This window comes from Sycon ciliatum, chromosome 12 (genome assembly GCF_964019385.1).
Source record: "Sycon ciliatum chromosome 12, ocSycCili1.1, whole genome shotgun sequence".
Classification (NCBI taxonomy): domain Eukaryota; kingdom Metazoa; phylum Porifera; class Calcarea; order Leucosolenida; family Sycettidae; genus Sycon; species Sycon ciliatum.
The window spans coordinates 13,012,200-13,034,699 of NC_088654.1; the positions used below are offsets into that span (position 1 = coordinate 13,012,200).

The window sequence follows — 22,500 nt, forward strand, 5'->3', positions numbered from 1 at the left end:
GATCAGCCAGTCAAGTATGAATGGCTTGACAAGCATGGAGCAGTGATTGACCCTATCCCATCAGCCATTCATGTTGAAGGTAAAGGACTGCTCAACTATGTTTCTATTTCCTGCTTTTTTGGGGGTCAATGTAATTGAAGACACCACTGCAGCTGTACATATGGTTTAATCATAATGGTAGTGAAGACACACCTGGCAATGGTAGCAGTTAATACACCACCGTTATCAGTTTGCACATGGGGATAACGAGAACTCTGTGTGTAACTGCTGCTTTGAGAGTATGAGTGGGAAGAAGTGTATTTACCACCATTATGATTAAACCATTTTTTTAGGGTGAAGTCATCTCGTTACTCAGGTGTGTAGTGCTGTGGGAATGGTTTTGTCAGCGTAGGCATTTTCTTCATCAAGTTTCATACAATATTTATGGCTTAATTTCCAAGACACTTATTATCTGCTCTTCTTGTCCCTCCATTTCTTGCCCGACTGGCCTACAATGACCTCCTGATTTTTCACAAAGTTGATAGAGCCGGACTTCGTTTTTATTATTTCAGTTCGTTCCCTCAACAGTACAAAGTACAAATATCAAGAGGGACGAACGACTTGGCTAGTGCTGTGTTTAGTTTGCTGTCCTACATAAGTAGGCACCAAGGGTGGAACTTGAAACGTCTACCGTTCTGAACATAAAGTTTAGCGTCAGGATGTGACGATGCATGCTGGTGAAGTAGATGAAGTTCGCACATGCCGATCATGAACCACATTCACCTAGGTACTACTACAGTGCGTATCGGTTATAGCGTGGTCGTATACAAGAATATACTGCTTACAAGAATGAACACTCATTTTTTCATAATCATAACACATATTTTATGTGTATATTTGTTCTTACAAGCAGTATTATCGCATAGTAGAATATATCGGCCCTAAGAACGGATTTTGTGTAGCAAAATATGCCAGATTAGCGCAAAGTGTATCGCCTGTAGTAATAACATCTGTGCTCTGTGCATACTCAATACAATAATTCAACACAAAAAGAGAGTTATGTCCAAGGGAGCATTGGAGAATCACTTTTTCTGTCCAGTCGGACTCTTTCTTTCGACTTCTTTCGTATCCGCTGCTCCGCAGTCGCCTAGCACGACCGCGAGTCTGATTGATCCGTGTATCATGTGTACGTGTCCACATGCCAAACGTGCGCGCATATGATATGTCACACGTGATTTATCGTGTGTAAGAAATATCGGCAATAAGAATCAAATGTCGTTTTTCAAACACCCACGCTATAACCGATACCTACTGTACTTCAAAGTGTGTTGTTCACTCAATTGTGCAACTGTGCAGGAGGAGTTCTGCGCATTCTGTCAGTGAGTTACCAGAGGGACAATGGCAGATTAAGGTGGCCCTCTGAGCTTTGGGGGTCAAAAACCCGACCTTCTTGGATTGCTCCCAAAGTGCAGTCAAATCCTTCCTATATCATCCAAGAACACACAAAAAAATTTGAGGGCGATATTCAAAGCCGTTCCGGAGATATAGCCGCCTGAACATAGGTGAATACATGTGAAATTTCGAAATAATAATAGTAAATTCCAATAATTGCAAGTTGGTTTAAAAATTTCATACAGACATACACACAAACGCACACACACACACACACACACACACACACACACAGAGGGAGGCAAACACACAGACAGACATACCTATCCAAATAAGATCATACCGTTCTCACACCACTATTTACCCTGTAAAACACATTTACATAAATCAAATTTTGGTACCCAATTTTCTCTCTTTTTCAGCCATTGCCGGACCTTGTAACCAGGCTGTGGCTTCAGTTGTTGCTTCTACACCCCCAAAAGTATATATTTTCTGAATCCGTGGACCTTTGGCTAGGTGCTAAAACTCAATGTGGCCTGTTCTCAGGTAGTATAGGCTGTAAAGAGCATCTCCAACATGTGTCGTTCTTTTGCGCATTTGGACTATGGTTTTGTGTTTTCGATATTGGAAACCTTTTCTGAGGTTTTCTTTGTATATTGTTGTTTTAGCACCTGAAGTTGGATGTAAAGAATGTACTCCATGTGAAAAATGTCGTGATAAAAACATTGGTATTTCTGAGTGCTGGTTACGAGTTCTATATACGGCAATTTTCGTAAATTCACATCCACACCGACAGTGCTTGTGAAGAGGTCCATTTTTCCTGGTGAAGATCAGACTATGGGATCTCAGGAATTAGTGTTGAAAATTTGAACCAATTATATGCATTGTAAACAAAGTTACGCTGTTTTCCGGGCGGGGTGCCGTAAAGCTCAGAGGGCCACCTTAACGTGTCGTGTTTCAAGCATCCCCTATCCCACCATGGACACAACGGCAGTAGTCGACCTGAAATTGAATGGTGAGAAATTGAGCGCTATGTGAGCAGTTAAATTGCGGGTGGGCACGCACTTTGTGAACAGTGGAAGTGCGGGTATTGAGCATGGTCTGAGTAGTGGAAATTTGGATATTGAACACTTGCCGAGAAGAGTAAATGAGCTCTCGAATTCTTTTACTCTTGATTTCAATGGAAGAACCACAGTAAAACCTGTCAAGACGGCCACTCGGATAAGGCGACCACCTGTCCTAGAAGACCACTGAAACCAGGACCAAGGAATGCAATTTCCAGTCAAATGACACTGGATAAGGAGACCACCTGGTAACAGAGACCACATTTTGAAGGTCCTTTGAGCGGTCGTCTTAGACAGGTTTCACTGTACATGTTTCATGTCGTTGTGCTTCGTTCTGTTCCGTTGTCCCTTTTTTTCTTGTCTTGTTTGTTGTCAATCTTGACTAGCCCCACTTGACTTTCATATTATGGCTGTGTTTGGGTTTCCAAGTACGGAAATTCCCGAGGACATATTTGCTATGGCTGAAATGGAGGTGAGTGAATACCACAATAGCGACTAGATCGTTGCCATACATTCGCGTCTCTCTTCTCTGGCCGGTCCGAGACTGAGCACTACCCATGACTTTGAAATGTCCGTAACTCGGAATCACAGACATTTCAATGAGGAAGACCAGAAATCTGGCATGTGACGACACTTTTTTCACAAAAAAATTGTTGAAGAGTAGTGATCTTTACAGAAAACTCACGCACACAACGCTTCATCTAAGCTGCAAAGTGACGTACTATGCACAGACTGATGGTGTCGACGGTAGGGAGGGAATGCTCTTTGTCGGGACTGACATTACAGTTTAGAAGGCACTTAGTCGTTGCACGGGCAGGTATGTATGTCTGTATGTATGTATGTATGTATGTATGTCTGTCTGTCTGTCTGTATGTATGTATGTTTGTATGTATGTATGTATGTATGTATGTCTGTATGTCTGTATGTCTGTATGTCTGTATGTCTGTATGTCTGTATGTCTGTATGTCTGTATGTATGTATGTATGTATGTATGTATGCATGTATGTATGTATGTATGTATGTATGTATGTACCCAATGCTGAAGGTCCCTAAGCCATATGTATGTATGTATGTATGTATGTATGTATGTATGTATGTATGTATGTACAGTCGTCCCTCTCTAATCCGGCACTTTATAATCCAGCACCCTCGATAAACCAGCACAATTTTCAGTAGCCAAAATGTCCTCTTCATGCACATTGCAGCAGTAAATCAGATTTGTTAATCCAGCACCCTCCCTAATCCAGCAGATTTTCGTGGCACAAATGGTGCCGGATTATAGAGGGACCACTGTATGTATGTATGTATGTACTAGTCAGAACAACAGATGGCTTGATCAGTCACTGATCAAGCCATCTGTTGTTCTGACTAGTGTGTCACGGCTCTACCTTCCCGGTATCGAGCTCTCTTGGATTTCTGCTGGAATTCACAGCAGTATGTATGTATGTATGTATGTACCGCCTTTTCGCCAGGTCAGTTTTATCACCACTACTCTACTGGCACTATTTGTGATGCTGCATGGGAGTCTTGAACAAACTATTCCATATTGTGGAGTCTTTTCTATCTGTATCTGGCTCACAGCTAAGGCATATGCTGCCAGAAGCGTTCTTTGCTGAGGAAAGGGATAGCAATGAGACACATTTAGGATCTGGGTAAGTATATTCACATTATGCAGACAATGTTGTAATACATGCACTGGGACTGGTGGACTGGGGCAGCTGGCATGTAGGAATTGTAACCTCGACATGTATGAGTTTTATATCTTACTTGGCTCTATTGCCTGCTCTAAACGTTGAAGGTTTGTAATGACAGTTGAGGGCCAGTTTCACCCACCATGGTTCTGCGTATGAACCCATGGTTGTTTAGTTTGACTTGTCTTTGTGGATATCACAGGCACTGCAGACAACACGTTCACAACAAAATGTTGAGTGATCTGCATCGTCATTCATCAATATAACGTAATTTGTTTTCATTGCTATCAGGTTCGGCCTCATTCAGTCCTCTGTGCTGCGCTGATGAGTCCACAAAGAACGAAACAGTTCTGTCCGCAGATTGAGTAACGTGTGGTTCTATAATCGCGATGAAAAGCGGAGGAGCTGAATCGACATGTGGACCGGCTTTACTGTACTTCGAAGAGCAAGTGAATTATGGTTGTATGACATTCAGACATGCAATATGACTATACACGCACAGTGGCGGAATGCAGGCCGAAAGGCTACAGAAGCCAAAATGCAGAGCAGTGCAACTCGGAAGTGAAGACAAGCGCTGCCATAGTGATATGCAGAAGAACCTGTGACAAACGACCACCCCTTGGGGGCCAGACAAAGCGGTCTTTAGTGGCAGGTGGTCCTTAGTTAGAGGTTTGCACCGCACAACCATATATAAATGTGAGACCGTCCATGCCTGGCAAAGTGGTCTGTAGTACCAGGCTGGTCGCTAGTCACGGTGGTCTTTAGTTACAGGTTTTACTGTACTGAAGAATAATGGTGACCAGGCCAAACACAGCATCCAGGGAAGCCAATTTTAAAAGGGCGTCCCCATTGTTGTTTTCTTTTTTTCGTTTTTTTCCTTCCTGTGAAACCTTCAGAAACGACACGGAAATCAGCATACGGGTGTTTGTGAACATATCAAGTGCTGTGTTGGACAGGAACACACTGCTGCCAGGTATGGACCTTTCTCAGCTTGTCAAGAGTCGCATGTGGGCACGCCGCAAAGAATCTCCACCGATGTCGCCTCTTACCCTTCTCAATGTTGCTGTTACCATGATTCGTAAGTGTTCACTCACAGGTGCATTGGTTATTTCATTTGATAGGACTTAATGTTTCCTCACACGTCCATTCAAATAGAACGTTGCGCATCTGCTTTAAAAAGGTCGGCATGGAAACAATAAACCTAATATCGATGAAAGTAAAGTGAGTGCACTCATACCACGAGAAAAATGGGGAACAATATTTGTGATTTGAACGTCGTTAAAACGTCTTTGTTGTCCAACTCTCAGTGTGATGACGATTTTTGATGATTCTCACATGAGAACGAAGTTCAAATCATAAAAATTAATATTTTGCCCATTGTTCTCGTTGTATGAGTGCGCTCCCTTTACTTTTATTAATGTCTGCTTTTAAACTGGTTTTTACAAGAGTTTATACTGATGGGTTAGCAGCAGCATTTGGCACTGTGCTGATGTTTCGTCAACCACCGCACCTCAACTTGCTCGCTGATGGTGTGTTGTGGCAACGTTTCAAGGTCGGTCGGAGAGCACATTTGTGGTGTGGTAGTTCATAAACATTTTCAATAGTTTATTTGAAGCAATGCAGCTATCTGAGGATATTGCCCTTGTGCAAGGTCACCACAGTTCCCGACAAGTTTCACTTTGGAAGTTTTGTAATGACCATCAACAAGTCTCCCACACTTTCTCGCAACATTCTCCACTGAAACTTAACATGCTTCACTGTTTTAGAATGGCCGGTTTTCCAACATCTTCACAATACCCTCTGTTGACGGTCTCTAGGCTACACTGGAAAATGGTTCTTGCCTGAAAATTCGAATATTTCATTTATGTCTTGATTATTTGGCATAGCCTGGAGACTGTTGACTGAGAGCGTGATGTAAGGATGCAGGGATAATAGTAGTTTGGCTAAATTGGTGTCTACGTGTTTTGTGAAACACCTGGGTACTGTAATGGTACCATGTGTTGTGTATAGTGTTGGTCGCCGTATTGTCCCTCTCCGTATTGTCTCTCACTCTCATCAATTATACGCATGCTCGTTGTAAATAGATCAGTATTTGTTTTGTCCCGCAATGGACTGCTGCGTGGCTGCAGGCGAACACAACACCATGGTTTCCGTTCATAAGTCAGCCTCGGTTATAAGTCAAGCCCCAATACAGTAAAACCTGCTGTAAGCGACCTCTGGGTTTAGCGACCACCTGCTCTTAACGACCGTTTTTCCATGCACGGACAGTTATACACAGACACTGTGGGACCTGGTTCTAAAGACCACCTGGCTTTAATGACCGCTTTCTCTTGCACTGTGAGGTGGTCTCTTAAACCAGGTTTTACTGTACATGGGACCTCGATTTTCCAGTTCAATATCAAAATTGAATATGATTTAATAGTGGTTAAGCCCTGTCTGTACTTTGACCACCCCTTTCTCATTAATTCAGTTTTGAGTCATGAAAGATCGACTTGTAACAGGAAAAATACGGCAAGCGAGTTTGTCTCGATTGGCGTTAGAATAATATCAGTGTTAATTTATCGCCTGGTTGTTTGTCATGTGTGTTGTGCACTCGAATATAGCACGTTGTTCTTGTACTGGTGATGAATTTTCGGATGGACGGTACTGGCCTGAAACTCGTCACAGGGAACTGGCATATGTCCCGTGCAGCAACGATAGTACGAATGGGACCGCCGTTGCATCGAGAAGATGCGAGCTGTTCGAGACATCCTTCCTGTTCTGGGGCAATGTGGACAACTCGGAATGCGTGCCACTTGACACTGTTCCTATCAATGCCTATTTCCAGGTAAAATTATGTTATTTTCCTACAAACCTCTGTAAAAAAAATGACTACCTCTCTCAAGTTTCATAGTGTTCAAACAAGGCCGGTAGAGGCAGCTCCAAGCGGAATGCATGATGCACACATGTGCAGGGCAATATACACAAACAACGGAGGTGAAAGGTTAACCCTTTACCGGCAACCCCATACTTGAATGCGTCGTAAACGACGCATTCGACATGCATACTAAAACCATGCCTGGTATGACAGGAAGCATCAGCCCACGGGGATTTCCCGTGGCCCTCACACAGCCAAGGTATGATCCTATCCGTAGCTGAAGAGATCTACGCGTGTCCCATTTGATTTCATTGAGAACTGCGCGATCGAAAATTTACGGAAATACACGCGCGCCGACAATGCCGTCTGCCTCCGTCAAATTGTCGTCAGGTGCATTTCCTCTTGCGCAGTGAGTTCCTTTCGTCCTCAGATGACTTCTCCGACGAGGACCTAGCAGACCTTCGCTCTGGGACCCACGACAGATAGATAAATACTTCGTTCCAGCCGCCGATGCAAGCGAATTTCAAATTGCGGAGCGGAGCGCACGCAAAGTAAATTCTCACGCAAATATCGGGAGCTCCAGCCGCTGAAGACGATGTCGTCGTAATGTACCTGGAAGAATCTGATGGTGCTTATGGTGTGGAAGCCATGGAGAGTGATCCCCGTGTCGACAGTCTTCCAGAGACGGAATTTTAGGCCATCGACTTTCTACGTACCTGAGTGACGGCAGCGCTGCGCGACTTGCGCACGACCTTACGGAGCCATCGGACAGCGATTTTGGGGCGATGCTGCTCTCAATTGCGAGCGAGGCACGGCCACTGAAGTCTGTGATGGCTATGGCGTTCGTTTCCGCTCTGAAGTCGACTTGTTTTGGCAGTTTCATGTCAATGTCGGAATCTGACGATTTGCATTGTGTACAATTTCCGTGTATAGACGTATAGGTGCCAATTTAGTAGCGTATGTGTGTGGTATGTGAAAATAATTTTTTCCATCGTCAAGAAGTAGTACCAGACTTCCAAGAAAACATAACTTGCACACACAAAATGTGCCCTCGTTGTGAGTTATTGGCATCCTTCTCAATGTTATGGATTTCATATACAAAATTGCCGGTAAAGGGTTAAGTGGCTGGAACATCAACAGTGAATCTCGCTGTCTGGCGATCGGTGAAATGTGTGAAACTTGATGTTTCAGCTACCTTTCGCCTCCGTTGTTTGTGTATCTTCCATTATGTTCTTTTCAAAAAATGGCACTCTTTGGCTGGAGATCGTGTAGAGTTGAGCTCGAGTTGCGGTGTGTGCTTGTGGCTAGTAGCCTGCTCCCATTTTCATTCTACTACGAAGAAGTTTGAATATCTGCATGTGTGCCTTGATGCCAAGAGTTTGGGGAATTCTCTCAAATCTTAGTCATAGCAGTAAGTAGAATTAGAGAGGTGGACATTGCACATTGCAACAACAAAATGCAGGAATAAATAACAGACCTTCATCAGGGAAATACGTCTCAACAATGATACCTAGCCATGGAGAACAATATAATATTCACTGAGCTCACTGGCTTGTCAGTTTGAGCACCCTCAGTGGCAAGGTGCGCTCGGGCCTGGTCTAAATCTGGCTTTGGAAAATTTATTTTTCATTGCTATCAGGTTCGGCTTCATTTTCTCTGTGCTGTGCTGATGAGTCCACAACGGACGAAAAAGTTCTGTCCGCAGATTGAGTAATAATTATTATATGCGTAAGAGCACTAGTAATATAAAGGTAGAGCCTGGTCCTTGATTTTCAAAAGAGACTTCCACTGCTCACATCGTGGAGGATTGTAGGACTTTCACTGATTCTGGATTTCGTTCTCCATGATTATCCCATATCCGTTGGTTAACAGGACACAATTGTTGGCTATCTTCCAGCTAGCGAATCAGAGAAGATCTTGCTGTACGTAGCCTTCATCGGATGCGGCCTGTCCATGCCAGGAATCATTGCTACCTTGATCACCATACTGGCACTGAAGTAAGCACTTGAGAGGCATGCGCTGTAAATGGTTACTCCTAGGGGTGACAACGAGTAGTAGGGTACCCGTGCTACCCGTGATTTGGTCGGGTAGTAGGGTAGCAATTTGCTCCTGAGAACCCGATCGGGTAGTTGGAGTACAGTGTTTTTGCAACAGTGCATGTAAACAACACGGCTACGTGCTTACTGTACGCTCCCTATGTAGCGTAAGTGCACACTCGCAGTACAAACTGTGTCAACAAATACCCGATGGGATGCCCATGCTACCCGGATAAAAAATACCCGAACCCGTTACCCGACCAAACCCCTACCCGTTGCAGCCCTAGTTACCCCAGATATGCAGACACCAGTGTTACAAGCAGTTCGCTTCCTTTGGGCTAAGTTAGCTTATGTGGAAATAGTACTACTCTTTGTATGCATCGTGGAAGTGGTGAGGTCATTTGAAGTACCTCTGGCCTTTCACCATCAAACATAACATATTATGCCATTCAGAGAGGCATTTATTTTTTCAAAGTTATGCCCCCCTCCGGACCACCTAGAAAGGCGAGGAAAGCATGTGCAGTAAAAAAAAAACTGTAACTACCGACCACCCCTTGGTGCCAGCAAAAGCGGTCTTTTGTGGCAGGTGGTCTTTAGTTAGAGGTTTGCACCGCGCGACCATATTATGGATCCCATTATATGATATGTATGTCAAAATGCAGCTAATACAATTCCCCACGAGTTGCGCAATGCAATTCTTATTCAGGTCAAATAACACTTTGAGAGAGAGACGGAGAGACGGAGAGAGACAGAGAGAGAAGATTATTTTTTTACAGACATCAAATTCAGCTGCTACGTCTGAAGCCAGGAGTCAAATGTTCTCTGTGGAAGTTCCGTTCTGCGCTGGGCTTCAAATTCGTTCATGCGATCAATCGTACCGACTGTCCTTGTTGTGACTTATCGATTGCTTTAACGCGATCCTTCATCATCGGGGCCTTGCGATGCTGCTTCGTTCCTGGGTTCCCTGATGCCATGCTCAATTCTTCTGTATGACTGGGGTGACCGAGCCGCTCAGTCTTCGTTTCTCCTCCGAATACAGTAGTAACATCGATCAGAGAGCGCTTTCGATGTGCTCTCGAAGACGCTTCCTATTATGTTTATTCTTGACAGCGCTTGAAATTTTGACAGGTGTAGTCCACACCGACCCCACAGTCAAAATGGCCTGCGATCATTTGTTCAGCTGTAGTATCGAAAGAGTCCTTTCAGGACCATGGAAAATCAGCAAAATTTCAAGAAGGAGCTTCGAGCAACATTTTGATTTCCTACATCGTGGTCGTTAGTTTACGGGTCAAAAATCGTCTTTGGGACAAGAAAAGGCGGTCGCTGGTCGCGTTCAGCAGGTAGCTGCTAGTCACAGTGCATTTTGAATGTGAGACCGTCCGTGCCTGGTGAAATGGCCGGTAGTACCAGGCTGGTCGCCAGTCACGGTGGTCTTTTCAGGTTTCATTGTACGTTGAAAGGATTGCATAAGCCCTATAAAATAGCAGAGACAATATATGGGAAATACTTGCGTTTCCATACAATTCTCTTGTTCCATGCAGAAAGCTACGTACGAAAGTTCACCAGCAGATTATTTTTGGCCTGTGCATCTCACTGCTGCTCGTCCTCGTTCTGTTCATTGCGGGAATCAAGGCAACGGCCTCGGCAAACGTCTGTACTGGCATTGCAATGGCCGTGCATTACTGCCTGCTCTCCGCATTCCTGTTCACGGCCGCGGATGCAACGCACCTCTATCAGCAGGTTGTCAAGGTGATGTCCATCAAGAAAGAACTTTCCACGTTGAGACGCTCTCTTCTGATTGCTTTAGGTAAGCTTTCCTTAATTAACCGTTGACCTGCGCCATATTTGCCAGCTCCAGTCTCTTTGAGAAAGTGGATACCGAAAAATAAGATTTTAGATTTAGGAATCTGGAATGACATTTGACAGTCACCTGCCGTGTTTAATTTTCTGAAAGAAGTGAGAAATTGGTTCAGGATTTATGATGAAAACTGACAAACTCTTTTTCTCTCTCTCTCTCTCTCTTTCCATTTTCTTGGACTTCACTTGCATTTTGAATTCTTGTTCATCCAGCCTGTCTATCCACATGCTTGTTAAGTTGAGGGTCTGTCTTTGCGCGTGCCTATCTGTCTATTTTCCTGTGTCCTCTAATATTTTTTGTATCCATTTCCCATTCTCTCCATCCACAGGGATACCATTCATGGTAGTGGTGGCAACAGCAGGTTCTACAAAGGCTGATGTTTATGGGAGCAAAAATGGCTTTCGATAGTAAGTTCTTTATTGGACTCGGATGGAGAGCCAAGGATTAATTTTGTAAAAAATAGAAAGGACCAAGGAACTACACGTTACGCTATAACTTGCAATGTTATCGCATGAGCTGATTGTTTAGTAATTGGTTGTGTTAGTGGAAATTGTAGCGTAACTTGTAGTTCCTTGGTCTTTATTATTTTTTATAAAGTTCTTTATTCCTCGGCCCTATCAAGGGTGCAGGCAGACACGGTGGGTTGGTTTGACACCATGGTTGAGAAACGAGGTGTTACAGGTTCAAGTCCTGCTTGGAAGAGGACGGATTTTCCTGCCATGCCGTGACCCACCGTCTTGTCTAGACATTTTATTTCAGAAATTTGTAGCAGGATGAGAACGGCAACTTCATTCCGACAGTGCTGAGCAAATCTCATCCTCCGGGCTTTTTTCAGAACATAGGCCACACTGCCACTGCACATCAATTTTAAGAACCAATAGTAGCAGGTTGGGTGCTAGCAACCCAGACACACCTTGGTTCCAGAGTCCAGTTGTCAATTCATTCAGAACAGTTTCGACGGAATGATTCTGTATTCATTATTCTGCAGCTGTCCGCAGTTGATCGGCAGTTTTTGATGGAGGGTCTTCTACACATAGTGCCACATGCTCCTGGCTTTTCCTCTTTGCAGTCACGAGGGATTTTATTCTTGTTTCAATACATTTGTAGCTATCCTTGTTTTCCCAATTTCACAATGGTAGACCCAAGTTCATCTGTGCATGACTAAGAATGGTTGACTTCATTTCTCAGTGCCGATTGGCAATGATTATGCTTCAAAGGTTTAGACACTGTACCTGCTGCGAGGCATAGGCAGGTATCCCAGGGTTCTAGCCAAAGAGAGGGGGGGGGGGGGGAGCAGCGCCCCCTACTCTGTTTGAACGCCCCCCCCCCCCCCCCTGTGAAAAAGTGCCGCCCCCTACTCATTTTCCGATTTTCGTGTTTTTCATGCAATTCAACGAAAATGCAGCCCAAAGTCACTACCGTAAAAGTTCGTAAATAAGTACGTATTTACTTTTGAATTTAGTGACCACACCCGTACTAACTTTCGGGCAGGTACTGACTTTTGGGCACGAACTAACTTTCGGACCTGACGTGTGTGTAGTGGAGAAGTCACTTTTATGTAGATGTACATGCTACGTGCTGCATGTGCGCACCGTACCGGTACTTATTTCGGGCAGTATGTTTATCGGGCTTGACTTGACTTCAACTGACAGAGCCAAAAGAATGAAGGGGGTATTTCTTTTGGGCAGGTACCTATTTACGGTATTAGATGGTTCATAAAGGCACATTTGTTTGGGGTGAAGTCGGGGATTCGCCACATATGTTGCATTTAGCGTGGCAAGGCAGTGGAAAAATGGGATAGCGGGTAACTGTTTCCCATGTCCCCCCCCCCCCCCTAACCCCACTATTTTTCCTGGCTAGAACCCTGTATCCATGTATGTTGAGGGCCCACTTGGGCATCATCTTTGATCGTATGCTGTTCTCGTGTAGCTGCTGGATCAACCAAAGAGCGGTGTTCTACGGAACGTTCATCGGTCCCGTGGCTGCCTTGCTGTTGTACAACGCCGTAGTCTTGACGGTGGTCATGCGCTCTCTCCGGCGAGGAAAGGGCAGCATCGCCAGGGCGAGGAACGGTGGTGGCAGCAGCAGCTTTGCGTACCTGCTGCGCGTCGCGGTGTCGCTGTCGGTGCTGCTGGGTCTGACGTGGGTGATTGGGTTCGTGATGCTTGTCACGCAGAACACAGTGTTGCAGTACATCTTCACCGTTCTCAACACCCTGCAAGGTCTGGCCATCTTCATCCACACCATACGAGCGAAGGATGTGCGCAGGGGTTGGGTAGAAGTTATGAGTTCATCCAGCCGACTTTCATCGCTGACCATGTCGCGCCAGCTGTCAAGCCGCAGTAGAAAAAGTGCCAGCAGCAGGAAAGCAGTGTCGGAAACTGTTGAGCCTTCTCCCACTAGGCATCGGTTATTTGGTCTCTGCTCTGGTATAAAGTGTGTTTCAGCCTCAGATGCATCCGTGGATATACCTGGCGGCACTCATTTGTCGGACATTTCCGAGACTCGCTCAACAAACAAGCCTGAGAAGGCTAAATATAGTTCAAACAACTCATCACCATCCTCTTGGACGACCTTACCAGCGACCTCTCAGTTCTCCGCTCGCGGCCGAAGAGGCAGCCCGATATCTGTGCTGTTTGAAACACACAAACCTGATGCCAATACGCGTGTGCAGAGTGGACAGAACTCTCAAGACATGCTGTTGAACATGGTTGCAGCAGAGCCAGTGCTTCAGGAAGCTCACCCTGCACTGCAACAGTGCGCTCATAGGCAACCGTGTCAGCATTGCCAGGTAAACAATGCATCAAAGCAGTTGTTACCCTTGAGAACGGCAAGCAGAATCGTGATGTACCATGGTGGGCACAGTTGTCCTGAGCAGGTGAAGATTTGTTCAGCCAGTAGCACTACGCCGAGTGCCAGGCAACAGTCGGTGGATAACACAGAGTCAAGCAGTATGACTCACCACTCTTGCAGTACGGATCCAATTCCCAGCTTCGATCACAACACCGTGTATTATTGCTCAGAACTATAATAGGCGGTGCCACCACCCCAACCTCTCCAGACATATTATCCTGTGTGACCACTGGCAGGGCTTGAGAACAATGGTATCACTGATTCACATTACGGTATTATTTAACTCGCATACTGAGCCAGTTAATGTGATTAATATACATGTAGAAGAAATCACCTGGAAAATGTCTCAGTAGCCAGTCAGTGTTGTGCCCTGTTATCGCACTTTCTGACTCTTATTCCTTGAAGTACTGTGTTGAGTAACAAAAAGCTCTTACCCTCCCGCACACAACGGGCACGGGTAGGTGGAACGACATTTATTATGTGAGACGAAGAGACAGAGACAAAGACGAACGACTACATTATGGAAGAGAGATCGAGAGAGAGAGAGAGAGAGAGAGAGAGATCGAACCAGAGAGAATGCAAGATAAAGGGCCTGGGTAGCTATGTCAAATATGGGCGCGCAAGTAGCTACCCAGGCCAACGGAACGAAAGGTGGATACAAGGGTAAGTACGGGGTGCGTGCAGGGCGACTAGGGAAAGGTTGCAGATTGTACGGGAGTAGGTGCCTAGCGGGCCTCACCTGCGTGAAAAAAGAACTGTGTCCTGGCGGATAATAGTGAGACGATGAGAAAAATAGAGAAAAAAATGACTGAAGAAGAAGAAAAAAGCACACACATACATACACACAACGCACGGATCCCGCAAACAAAGTGTTCTACTAACATACACTACACTACAGTTATCATGTTCCTGTCCTTCTAAAGTATTAGTTACAGTGAAACCTTTCTAAGAAGACCGCCCAAGGGACCTTCAAAACACGGTCTCTGGATACGAGTTAAGACTAACTCTCCATCACTGTAACCAGATACTATAATACAATCAGAATAGTCAGTACTCTGTCAGTTTTGTGCCTAGTCTTTGCACTTTCTGACTGTATCTGGTTACAGTGATGGAGAGTTATTACTTCGTAGTAATAATAATGAAGTTGAAGACACCACTGCAGCTGTACTTATGGTTGATAAATATGGTGGTAAAGACACACCTGGCAATATGGCGGTAAACACACGCCTACCCACACACACTCTCTAAGCTGCAAAGTTCTAGCACAGAGCTCTCCTTGGCAGGCGTGTGTTTACCGCCATATTTATCAACCATAAGTACAGCTGCAGTGGTGTCTTCAACTTCATTCTCCCGAGCCAAGCTCCGTATGAAGACATCCAAGAAGAAGATTGCCTGATGAGTCCAGCGGGGACGAAACGTACGTCGCAATCGAGCTATGTCGTTGCTGTGTCGTCTTCTATGTGCCATGCGCTACTTGATGTACCAGCCTGCTATGTCGGAAACCGCCAACCATGCATCGACTAGGCGCCAGGCGCGAACTGATGGTGGTGGTGGTGAGAAGGAGAGCTCTGTGCTAGAACTTTGCAACTTAGAGAGCGTGTGTGGGCAGGCGTGTGTTTACCGCCATATTGCCAGGTGTGTCTTTACCATCATATTTATCAACCATAGTAATAATTTGGAAAGGATGGGAGAACTTCAAATTCAAAGGATCAGTCGGGGAAGTGAACTGCCTGAAAAGAGAAAAAAACGCCAGACCCACCAGGACTCGAACCTGGGACCCTGCTTGTCATGAGCAATGCTCTAACCACTGAGCTATGGGACCAGGCTGAACCTAGAAAGCGCTGACAAGTTTTTCACTCCGCCCGACCGTGGTTGGTCTCCTGGGGGAGGGAAAAAGACCCAAGTGCCATCAGTATGTGTGGCACGTGTTGTGAGCTGCCTTTGGAGTGAAAAACTTGTCAGCGCTTTCTAGGTTCAGCCTGGTCCCATAGCTCAGTGGTTAGAGCATTGCTCATGACAAGCAGGGTCCCAGGTTCGAGTCCTGGTGGGTCTGGCGTTTTTTCTCTTTTCAGGCAGTTCACTTCCCCGACTGATCATAGTAATAATAATATTATTTTTAACAGCAATATGGAAAACAGCAACGGAAAAACACAACTGATAAAAATGGCGAACACGAACTCAAAACTCTTGAGATGTTCTCAAGCTAACTCAACTACTCTAAGAAAGGAGAAGCAAACTCCAGGGCTATACGGAAGAGAAAAGTCGATAAGGCGGGTAAGAAGAGCGGGAATACGGGTGATGCTTGAAGCCTGTCGATTGTGTCATAGGTGCTAACGACTTGTTTGCGTAAAAGGCAGTGCGTGGCTCTAGTCGCATGCTGCTTGTCGTCGCCATACCCTCACACACTCATGAACACACCTCTTATGCACTCACTTTGAAAAAGGGCGTGAACATCACTCAGAATCTTCAAGGTCAGATTGGTTGAGGATACTCGCAAGTGGCATCAGAGGACTCGCCAAGTCAAAGGTTCGAACAACTGTTACTTCAAATAGACGGCAGTGTTCGGGAAGTGCTACATGCTGTTCTCACGTGAGGTATGCTGATCACGTGATACCTAAACCATGCTGTTTGTCGCTATTGGAGTATTGCCGTACCGGGGTACTAACTGTGCTAGTACATGCACTCGTTAGCAACAATCCGAACTAGCGCACACACCGCACTGCATTGCTTGGTACTGCATTCAAGACTGAAGTCATGCGCTTTGCTTTGCTGCGTAATCACAAATCGCACCCAGCCCGTTTTGCTGAAAAGAAAAAAACCAAATCTTGCTTCCCTGTTGTGTTCTTCCAGACAAAAGATCGTGCGTGAGCAGTGTTTCTTTTCCCACCTTCCCTCCCTATCCAATTTCTTCACACCATCATTATTATAGCAATAAAAACTGCTTTATGGCAGTTTTCTAAAAAAAGTTATTATGTTCTAGTCCATGGACCCCGTCTAAAAAGTAAGAAATTAACGAAATGTGATAGCCGAAAATTAAAATTTCACACAAAACCTCACAATAATCACGACACTTGAAGATCTAATAGTACGGCTTTCAACACTTGTTTATTCCGACACTTGTACTTGTACAAGTACATGTACTGCGCCAACATGCTTGCATGTGAAAGAGGACCACGAGGGGAAAAGGTTGTCGCGTGTGTGATTATTGTGAGGTTTTGTGTGAAATTTTAATTTTCGGCTATCACATTTCGTTAATTTCTTACTTTTTAGATGGGGTCCATGGACTAGAACATAATAACTTTTTTTAGAAAACTGCCATAAAGCAGTTTTTATTGCTATAATTTCTTTTGTTTTTTGGCTAAAGGATATTACCGGTATTATTTTTATTTTATTTATTTTACTAGGGTGTTTCCCACAGACCTATGGTCTTCTTACGGGAGCCCCTAGAAAGGTTAAGCATGAACGAACAAATGGGCGATAATCTGTACAAGAGCGAACAGTGGAAGGCAGCATATTCCACCGATCAGAACCTATAATTGTGTCACCAATGGAATGCCCTAAATGATGGCCTACATGTAGCGACTCTACATGTTATTATTATTATTTTATTTTACTAGGGTGTTTCGCACAGAGCTATGGTCTTCTTACGGGAGCCCCTATGGCTATGTACATGTACGTGTATCATATCAATTTCAATACCGTATTATACGCATTGATGTGCAAGCCTTTTCTTGCAGAAAATGGAACTAGTCTTGCATACATGTATTCATGTTCTTCTGCAGGGGAATCATATGAGTAGTGGCGGTGATACTTTTTTTTATACGCAGGTCATTCTGTGGATGTTGCAGAATTTCATGACTCATCATGACTCATAAAATTGTCTTGTCTTTCAGAAAATTCAGATGTCCACACCCTAATTCCCCTAAATCACATTTACATGAGAATTGTAACCAGGTGCGTGCCGCAGATGTTTTTGTTGATTCTGTGTTTATAATTGTAGTCATGGGTTGTCGTGATAAGGTCATCCGGCATCATATTGTAATGAAATCGTAATCCTGTTGATGTCGGTAAAACTTTTGGAAGCAGTTCAATGATTTCAAAGTGTTACAAGTCCACGATTATCTAAAACAACACAGCAAAGTAGGAACAATAAACATGATTGTATTAAAATGTTAACAAATACATTGCTGAGTCCGACACCTCGTTCCAACAACTACACTGATCCCGAGGATATAAGGGGCAAGGATATATGGTTGGAGGTACTGAGAGATAAACAAGGCACTCCATAATAATAACATGTTACACGACTTTGGGGGAGTATGAATGATATCCAGTCAAACCTCTTTAGGACGAACATCAAGGGACCGATGGCATTTGCTCTGTGAGTTTGTCTTAACCCTATTTTTATAACGAGTGAATACAATTATTTCTCCAATACTGCAATAGAGACACGAATAGATTTCTTCTACAGCGAAAGATTCTAAGCCAGACCAAACCATTGACTCGTCTTTTATGAAACAAATGAGTCACTGAACCTTTCTTTGGCAACATGACGGCAACTGAAACAACAACAGAGAAAATACGATACATGTACAGCACATTCTTGCAGGTACAACAAACAGATTGCAGATCGTAATTCTTGCTCTACCGGCACGCAACTTTATTTGGGGCAGTGCAATCTCGGCGGTACTCACAAATCAAACAGCCCAGACTCCAGTAAACAAATCCAATCGTACGAGATTTTCACGAGACTGCACCCATTGGCTTGTTTCGTATGAAGCAAACAAGTCACTGAATGCATGAACCTCTCCATAATGGAGATTTTCCCTGATATGCGAATTTATTTTGCATACTAGTACTCGGTCAATGCGTCCTTGAACCTTCGCCTCCAGATTGGGAACTGCCAACGATGCTATGCCACTGGAAACACCCTAGTAAAATAAATAAAATAATAATAATAATAACTGCAAAATTCAGATTCTACCCCATGATCGGAGCACGGAATGCCGGAAGCAATCATGACCAGTGCCTTACTTGTAACGTACCAATGTACAATGAACATGAGTATTTCGACAACACATCTAAGCCTTACCGTCAAGAAGGTGAACTCGCGTTCTTCGCACACTGTTGGCAAGGGCAAAGAGATACGAATGGATCTATTAAATCCGAATAAAATCAGCACACGTTTCCGTAAATGAAAGGGTGAGCATAAGCAAATGAATCGAAGGAAACTGGTCAACTCAGAGATCACCTGTCATTGAGTATTCCGTAAAAGGAAGCCTCGACAGCAGAAAAGCTAAATTTAGAAAAGAGATCCTGTCAGCTTTTCCATTATTATTTTATTGTATTCCACCTAAAATCAGCACACTTTTCGACGAAAGAAATGAAAGAGTCAACACAAGCAAATGAATCAAAGGGAACTGGTCAACTCACCTGTCATTGAGTAATATTCCGTGAAAAGAGGTCTCAGCAGAGCCGAAGCGAAATAAGCCAGGACACGAAATATCCGAAACAGCTCATGCAAGAAGCAGTTCCAAAGAAGGAAGTTCCTCGCGCATGCACATCCGAAAACGGACTGCACGGCATGCAACACAATGTCTGCCGTGCACGTGCACAGCACGCGGCTACCACCCGTTGGTAGATCTAATACCGAGCACCTTACGTAGAAACTTACGTAGCCTAAGTGAAGTACCGAGCACCTTACGTAGAAACTTACGTAGCATAGCGGTGTCGTTTTTTCTGCCATGTGAACACAATAATAGAAAAGCTGACAGGATCGCTTTTCTAAATACTGATCTCACCCACTGATCGGGTCCAGTCTCACAACTGGTGTTAACTAGCCGCCGCGCTGCCTTGAGCTATATTACATCCATTTAGCATTGCAGCTCTACTTTGAGCTAACAGCTGCTCTACTTTGAGTTTACAGCAGCTCTACTTTGAATGAGCAAACAGCAGCTCTACTTTGAGCTTACAGCAGCTCTGCTATGAACTAACTGCAGCTCTGCTCTGAGCTAACACCAGCTCTACTTTGAGCTTCAAACCAGTTGTTTTCGAAACCAGCACTCCTCAATCCAAAGGTACGTCTTTGTTGACTTGTTTGTGTGAGGGACGGGGCTAATGCCAATCACCGTACTGATACGTATATCCGCTGTTTCGCACACGCGCAAGTTTTTATGTTCGATGCGAATTTCAGCACCTTTCAGAGTAATAGATTTGGATCTGAACGGTCTACATAATTATAATAACAGAGGGTTAGGCCCAAACATGGTGTCAACGCTATGCTGCGAATATGCAATGGTTCACGCTCAAAATTATCTGTTTTCGAGTGTCCATCTCGAGGACACAAAATCAACGCAATTGATGCGGCAAGGATCGTCTGTACGTGTTATGAGTGGTTTTGGGTTACAATGTGTTTTCAGCGCCATTGTTAGTACGTATCATTGAGTTTTAAAAGGGTGAAAATGAAAATGACCCGCTTCTCCATCGCTGCTTCTTCTCGCGTGGGCGCAATGAGTCGACAGCAATACATTTGCTGTTCCCCTTGGAAGGAATTCGTTTGTTGATTTTGAGTAAAGTTCAGGTCTGGAGATTATTTTCTTAGTCAGACTGTCTCACTTTGATAATTTTGGTTGCTGGTCCAACAGCCGACGAACAATGCCTGATATTACGTATCCTGATGTGACCCAGTGGGGTTCATTGATATCGGATGCCCTTTTTGGCTTGTCGATTCACACAATGACAAATCCAGACTGTTCCCAGAGTAATTATGTCAGAAACCTCTTGGAAAGGCATTAAGGCAGATGCAGCGTGCATTGTTCAGATTCACGGCTCTAGCCTGTTCTGTCTTAATCGTATTGCCTCCTTGAAGCACATCCTTACGATCATCCGTAAATGGGAAGCAGAAAATGTAATGGAAATCGGAGATTTTTCCTACGGAACTGGAGAAAACGCGGAAGAACCAAATCACTCAGTTCTGTGGCTACACTTCAAGGCATTGTATAATGAACGGCAACCTCGTCTCGCTTTTGATCTTTTCGCAAATGCTTCGCTAGTCTGGAACACGCTTCAAGACGGAATACTAACATGCACTGTGGAGTCGCTTCATGTATTCATCCTGTTACCTTGCACTGTTCGCCACAGACAAGGACCCGTTCTTTATCGTGTAACTAGACAACCTGCCGTATACTGTAAATATACAAAATTTCGGCGCTGCAAAATTTCGGTACTTCACGATTTTTGACATTTCGGCGGCGATTTATTTTCGGCGTGGGGTAGAGGGCATGGTATAGTGCGACAGATGCTGTGAAAAATTTCATCGGCGTTTTAATTTAGGCGTTTTAGGTCGGTGCCGATTATTGCCGAAATTAAATAGCTGCCGAAAATTTGTATATTTACAGTAGTCGAAATCATACGAAGAGGATGCTCCGTACAGTTTCAGCTTGTCGCCCAATCATTTGCAAGACAAATGTCTTCACGACTCGGGTGCTGAGCGAACCTAGGAATGAGGATACCCAAACCCAAGCAGGCACGTTTCGAGACATGCATGTTCAGAAACCTGTACAGCGACCGAAACTGGGAGCAGCAGTGCAAGACGGACCAAGCTTTGTGACAGTGACTTGTTGAGTAGCGTCTTTGACCAACAGTGTTAAGCCAAACTTCTCGATTATGTAGTATCAGATATGGTAACGGCATGGTGAGGACATGTAGTAGTCATTAAAATAGTTTGTACTAGAAGACAAGCCATGCGATCACATGACAGAGGCAAGAAATTGTTAACGACTGAATCCAAATTGAAAACAACTCTCTCTGAAATCCACCATCGTGCGGATGTGTTTTTGATTTACGATCTTAACCCCCTACTTGAGCGCGGCACAGCCACCCGAGTGACAGTTGTTTATGTTCATTACCATCCGTGATATCACACGAACTGTCTTGCCACTTCCACATTAGCCACTAACAATTTCCGTACATTTTTCTGCTATTGCCTTAATGCTGTAACGTACACGGCCACGCTTGAAGTTTTCCTTGTTTATTTTTTATTTTTTATTTTTAAGTTAAACCTTCGAGTCGTGTCTCTTTTGTTACATTCAATTATTTCAGTTGCGTTCTGCTTTTCTGTGAATTGAGATAATTATGAAGAAAACACACATATTCTAAGTCACATGATATAAAAACATCAAATCCAACAGAGTATGCCTCCTCATATTACACATTAACAATGTCGTCCGGAAAGCCTCACGGAAGATCGGTGTACTGCGCCGATCTTTCCGCCAGATGAACCTGTTTGCCCGCCGTACTTTCGTTGCCGGTGTTATTCAGCCTGATCTTGGTTGGTTGGTTGGTTTTTATTTCACTTCGCACATTCAAACGGGATGACGACCCAATAAAATGACGGCGCAAGCTTAGCCTAGAAGTGGCTATGGAAGAACGATCTAGAATATGCTCTTCCTGTATACCTTTCATTTATATCCGCTAAAAATAGAAAGAAGCTAGCCTCACTCCACCGGCGCGCTGTACGAGTTGCTTGTGGCGCATCACCCCAAGCTAATATCACGCCACTTCTTCACCACCTCAATGTTTCCTCTTTCCAATATCGATCAGTATTTTTGTTCCTTGTATTCATTTTACACTGTTACTGTATTAAGCCGGCTGTTTGCTTGCAGTCCCTCTTTCCCATCTGTACGTCTACCCGAACTACTCGCGGCTCAACAACTCATAACATGAGTATCAATCGCTATAGATCTATGTCTGGCCTTCTGTCCTTTTCAAG

At 44.3% G+C, this 22,500-nt stretch overlaps 1 protein-coding gene across 2 annotated transcripts in view; it reads left to right on the forward strand.

Moving 5' to 3' along the window:
• Window positions 1–14,245, forward strand: part of LOC135827832 (uncharacterized) — a 24,714-nt gene extending 10,469 nt beyond the window's left edge. The window contains exons 9-19 of one of the 2 annotated variants that reach the window (XM_065340260.1): window positions 1–79; window positions 1,336–1,385; window positions 2,314–2,386; window positions 2,822–2,907; window positions 4,017–4,087; window positions 5,023–5,204; window positions 6,730–6,953; window positions 8,856–8,980; window positions 10,561–10,826; window positions 11,206–11,284; window positions 12,807–14,245. The exon at window positions 1–79 is cut by the window's left edge and continues 101 nt beyond it. In XM_065340260.1, coding sequence (XP_065196332.1) covers window positions 1–79; window positions 1,336–1,385; window positions 2,314–2,386; window positions 2,822–2,907; window positions 4,017–4,087; window positions 5,023–5,204; window positions 6,730–6,953; window positions 8,856–8,980; window positions 10,561–10,826; window positions 11,206–11,284; window positions 12,807–13,908 — 2,337 coding nt within the window. In that variant the 3' untranslated portion in view covers window positions 13,909–14,245. The remainder of the gene's footprint in view (window positions 80–1,335; window positions 1,386–2,313; window positions 2,387–2,821; window positions 2,908–4,016; window positions 4,088–5,022; window positions 5,205–6,729; window positions 6,954–8,855; window positions 8,981–10,560; window positions 10,827–11,205; window positions 11,285–12,806) is intronic. The other variant, XM_065340261.1, reaches the window with a different exon arrangement.
• Window positions 14,246–22,500: the final 8,255 nt, after the last annotated feature.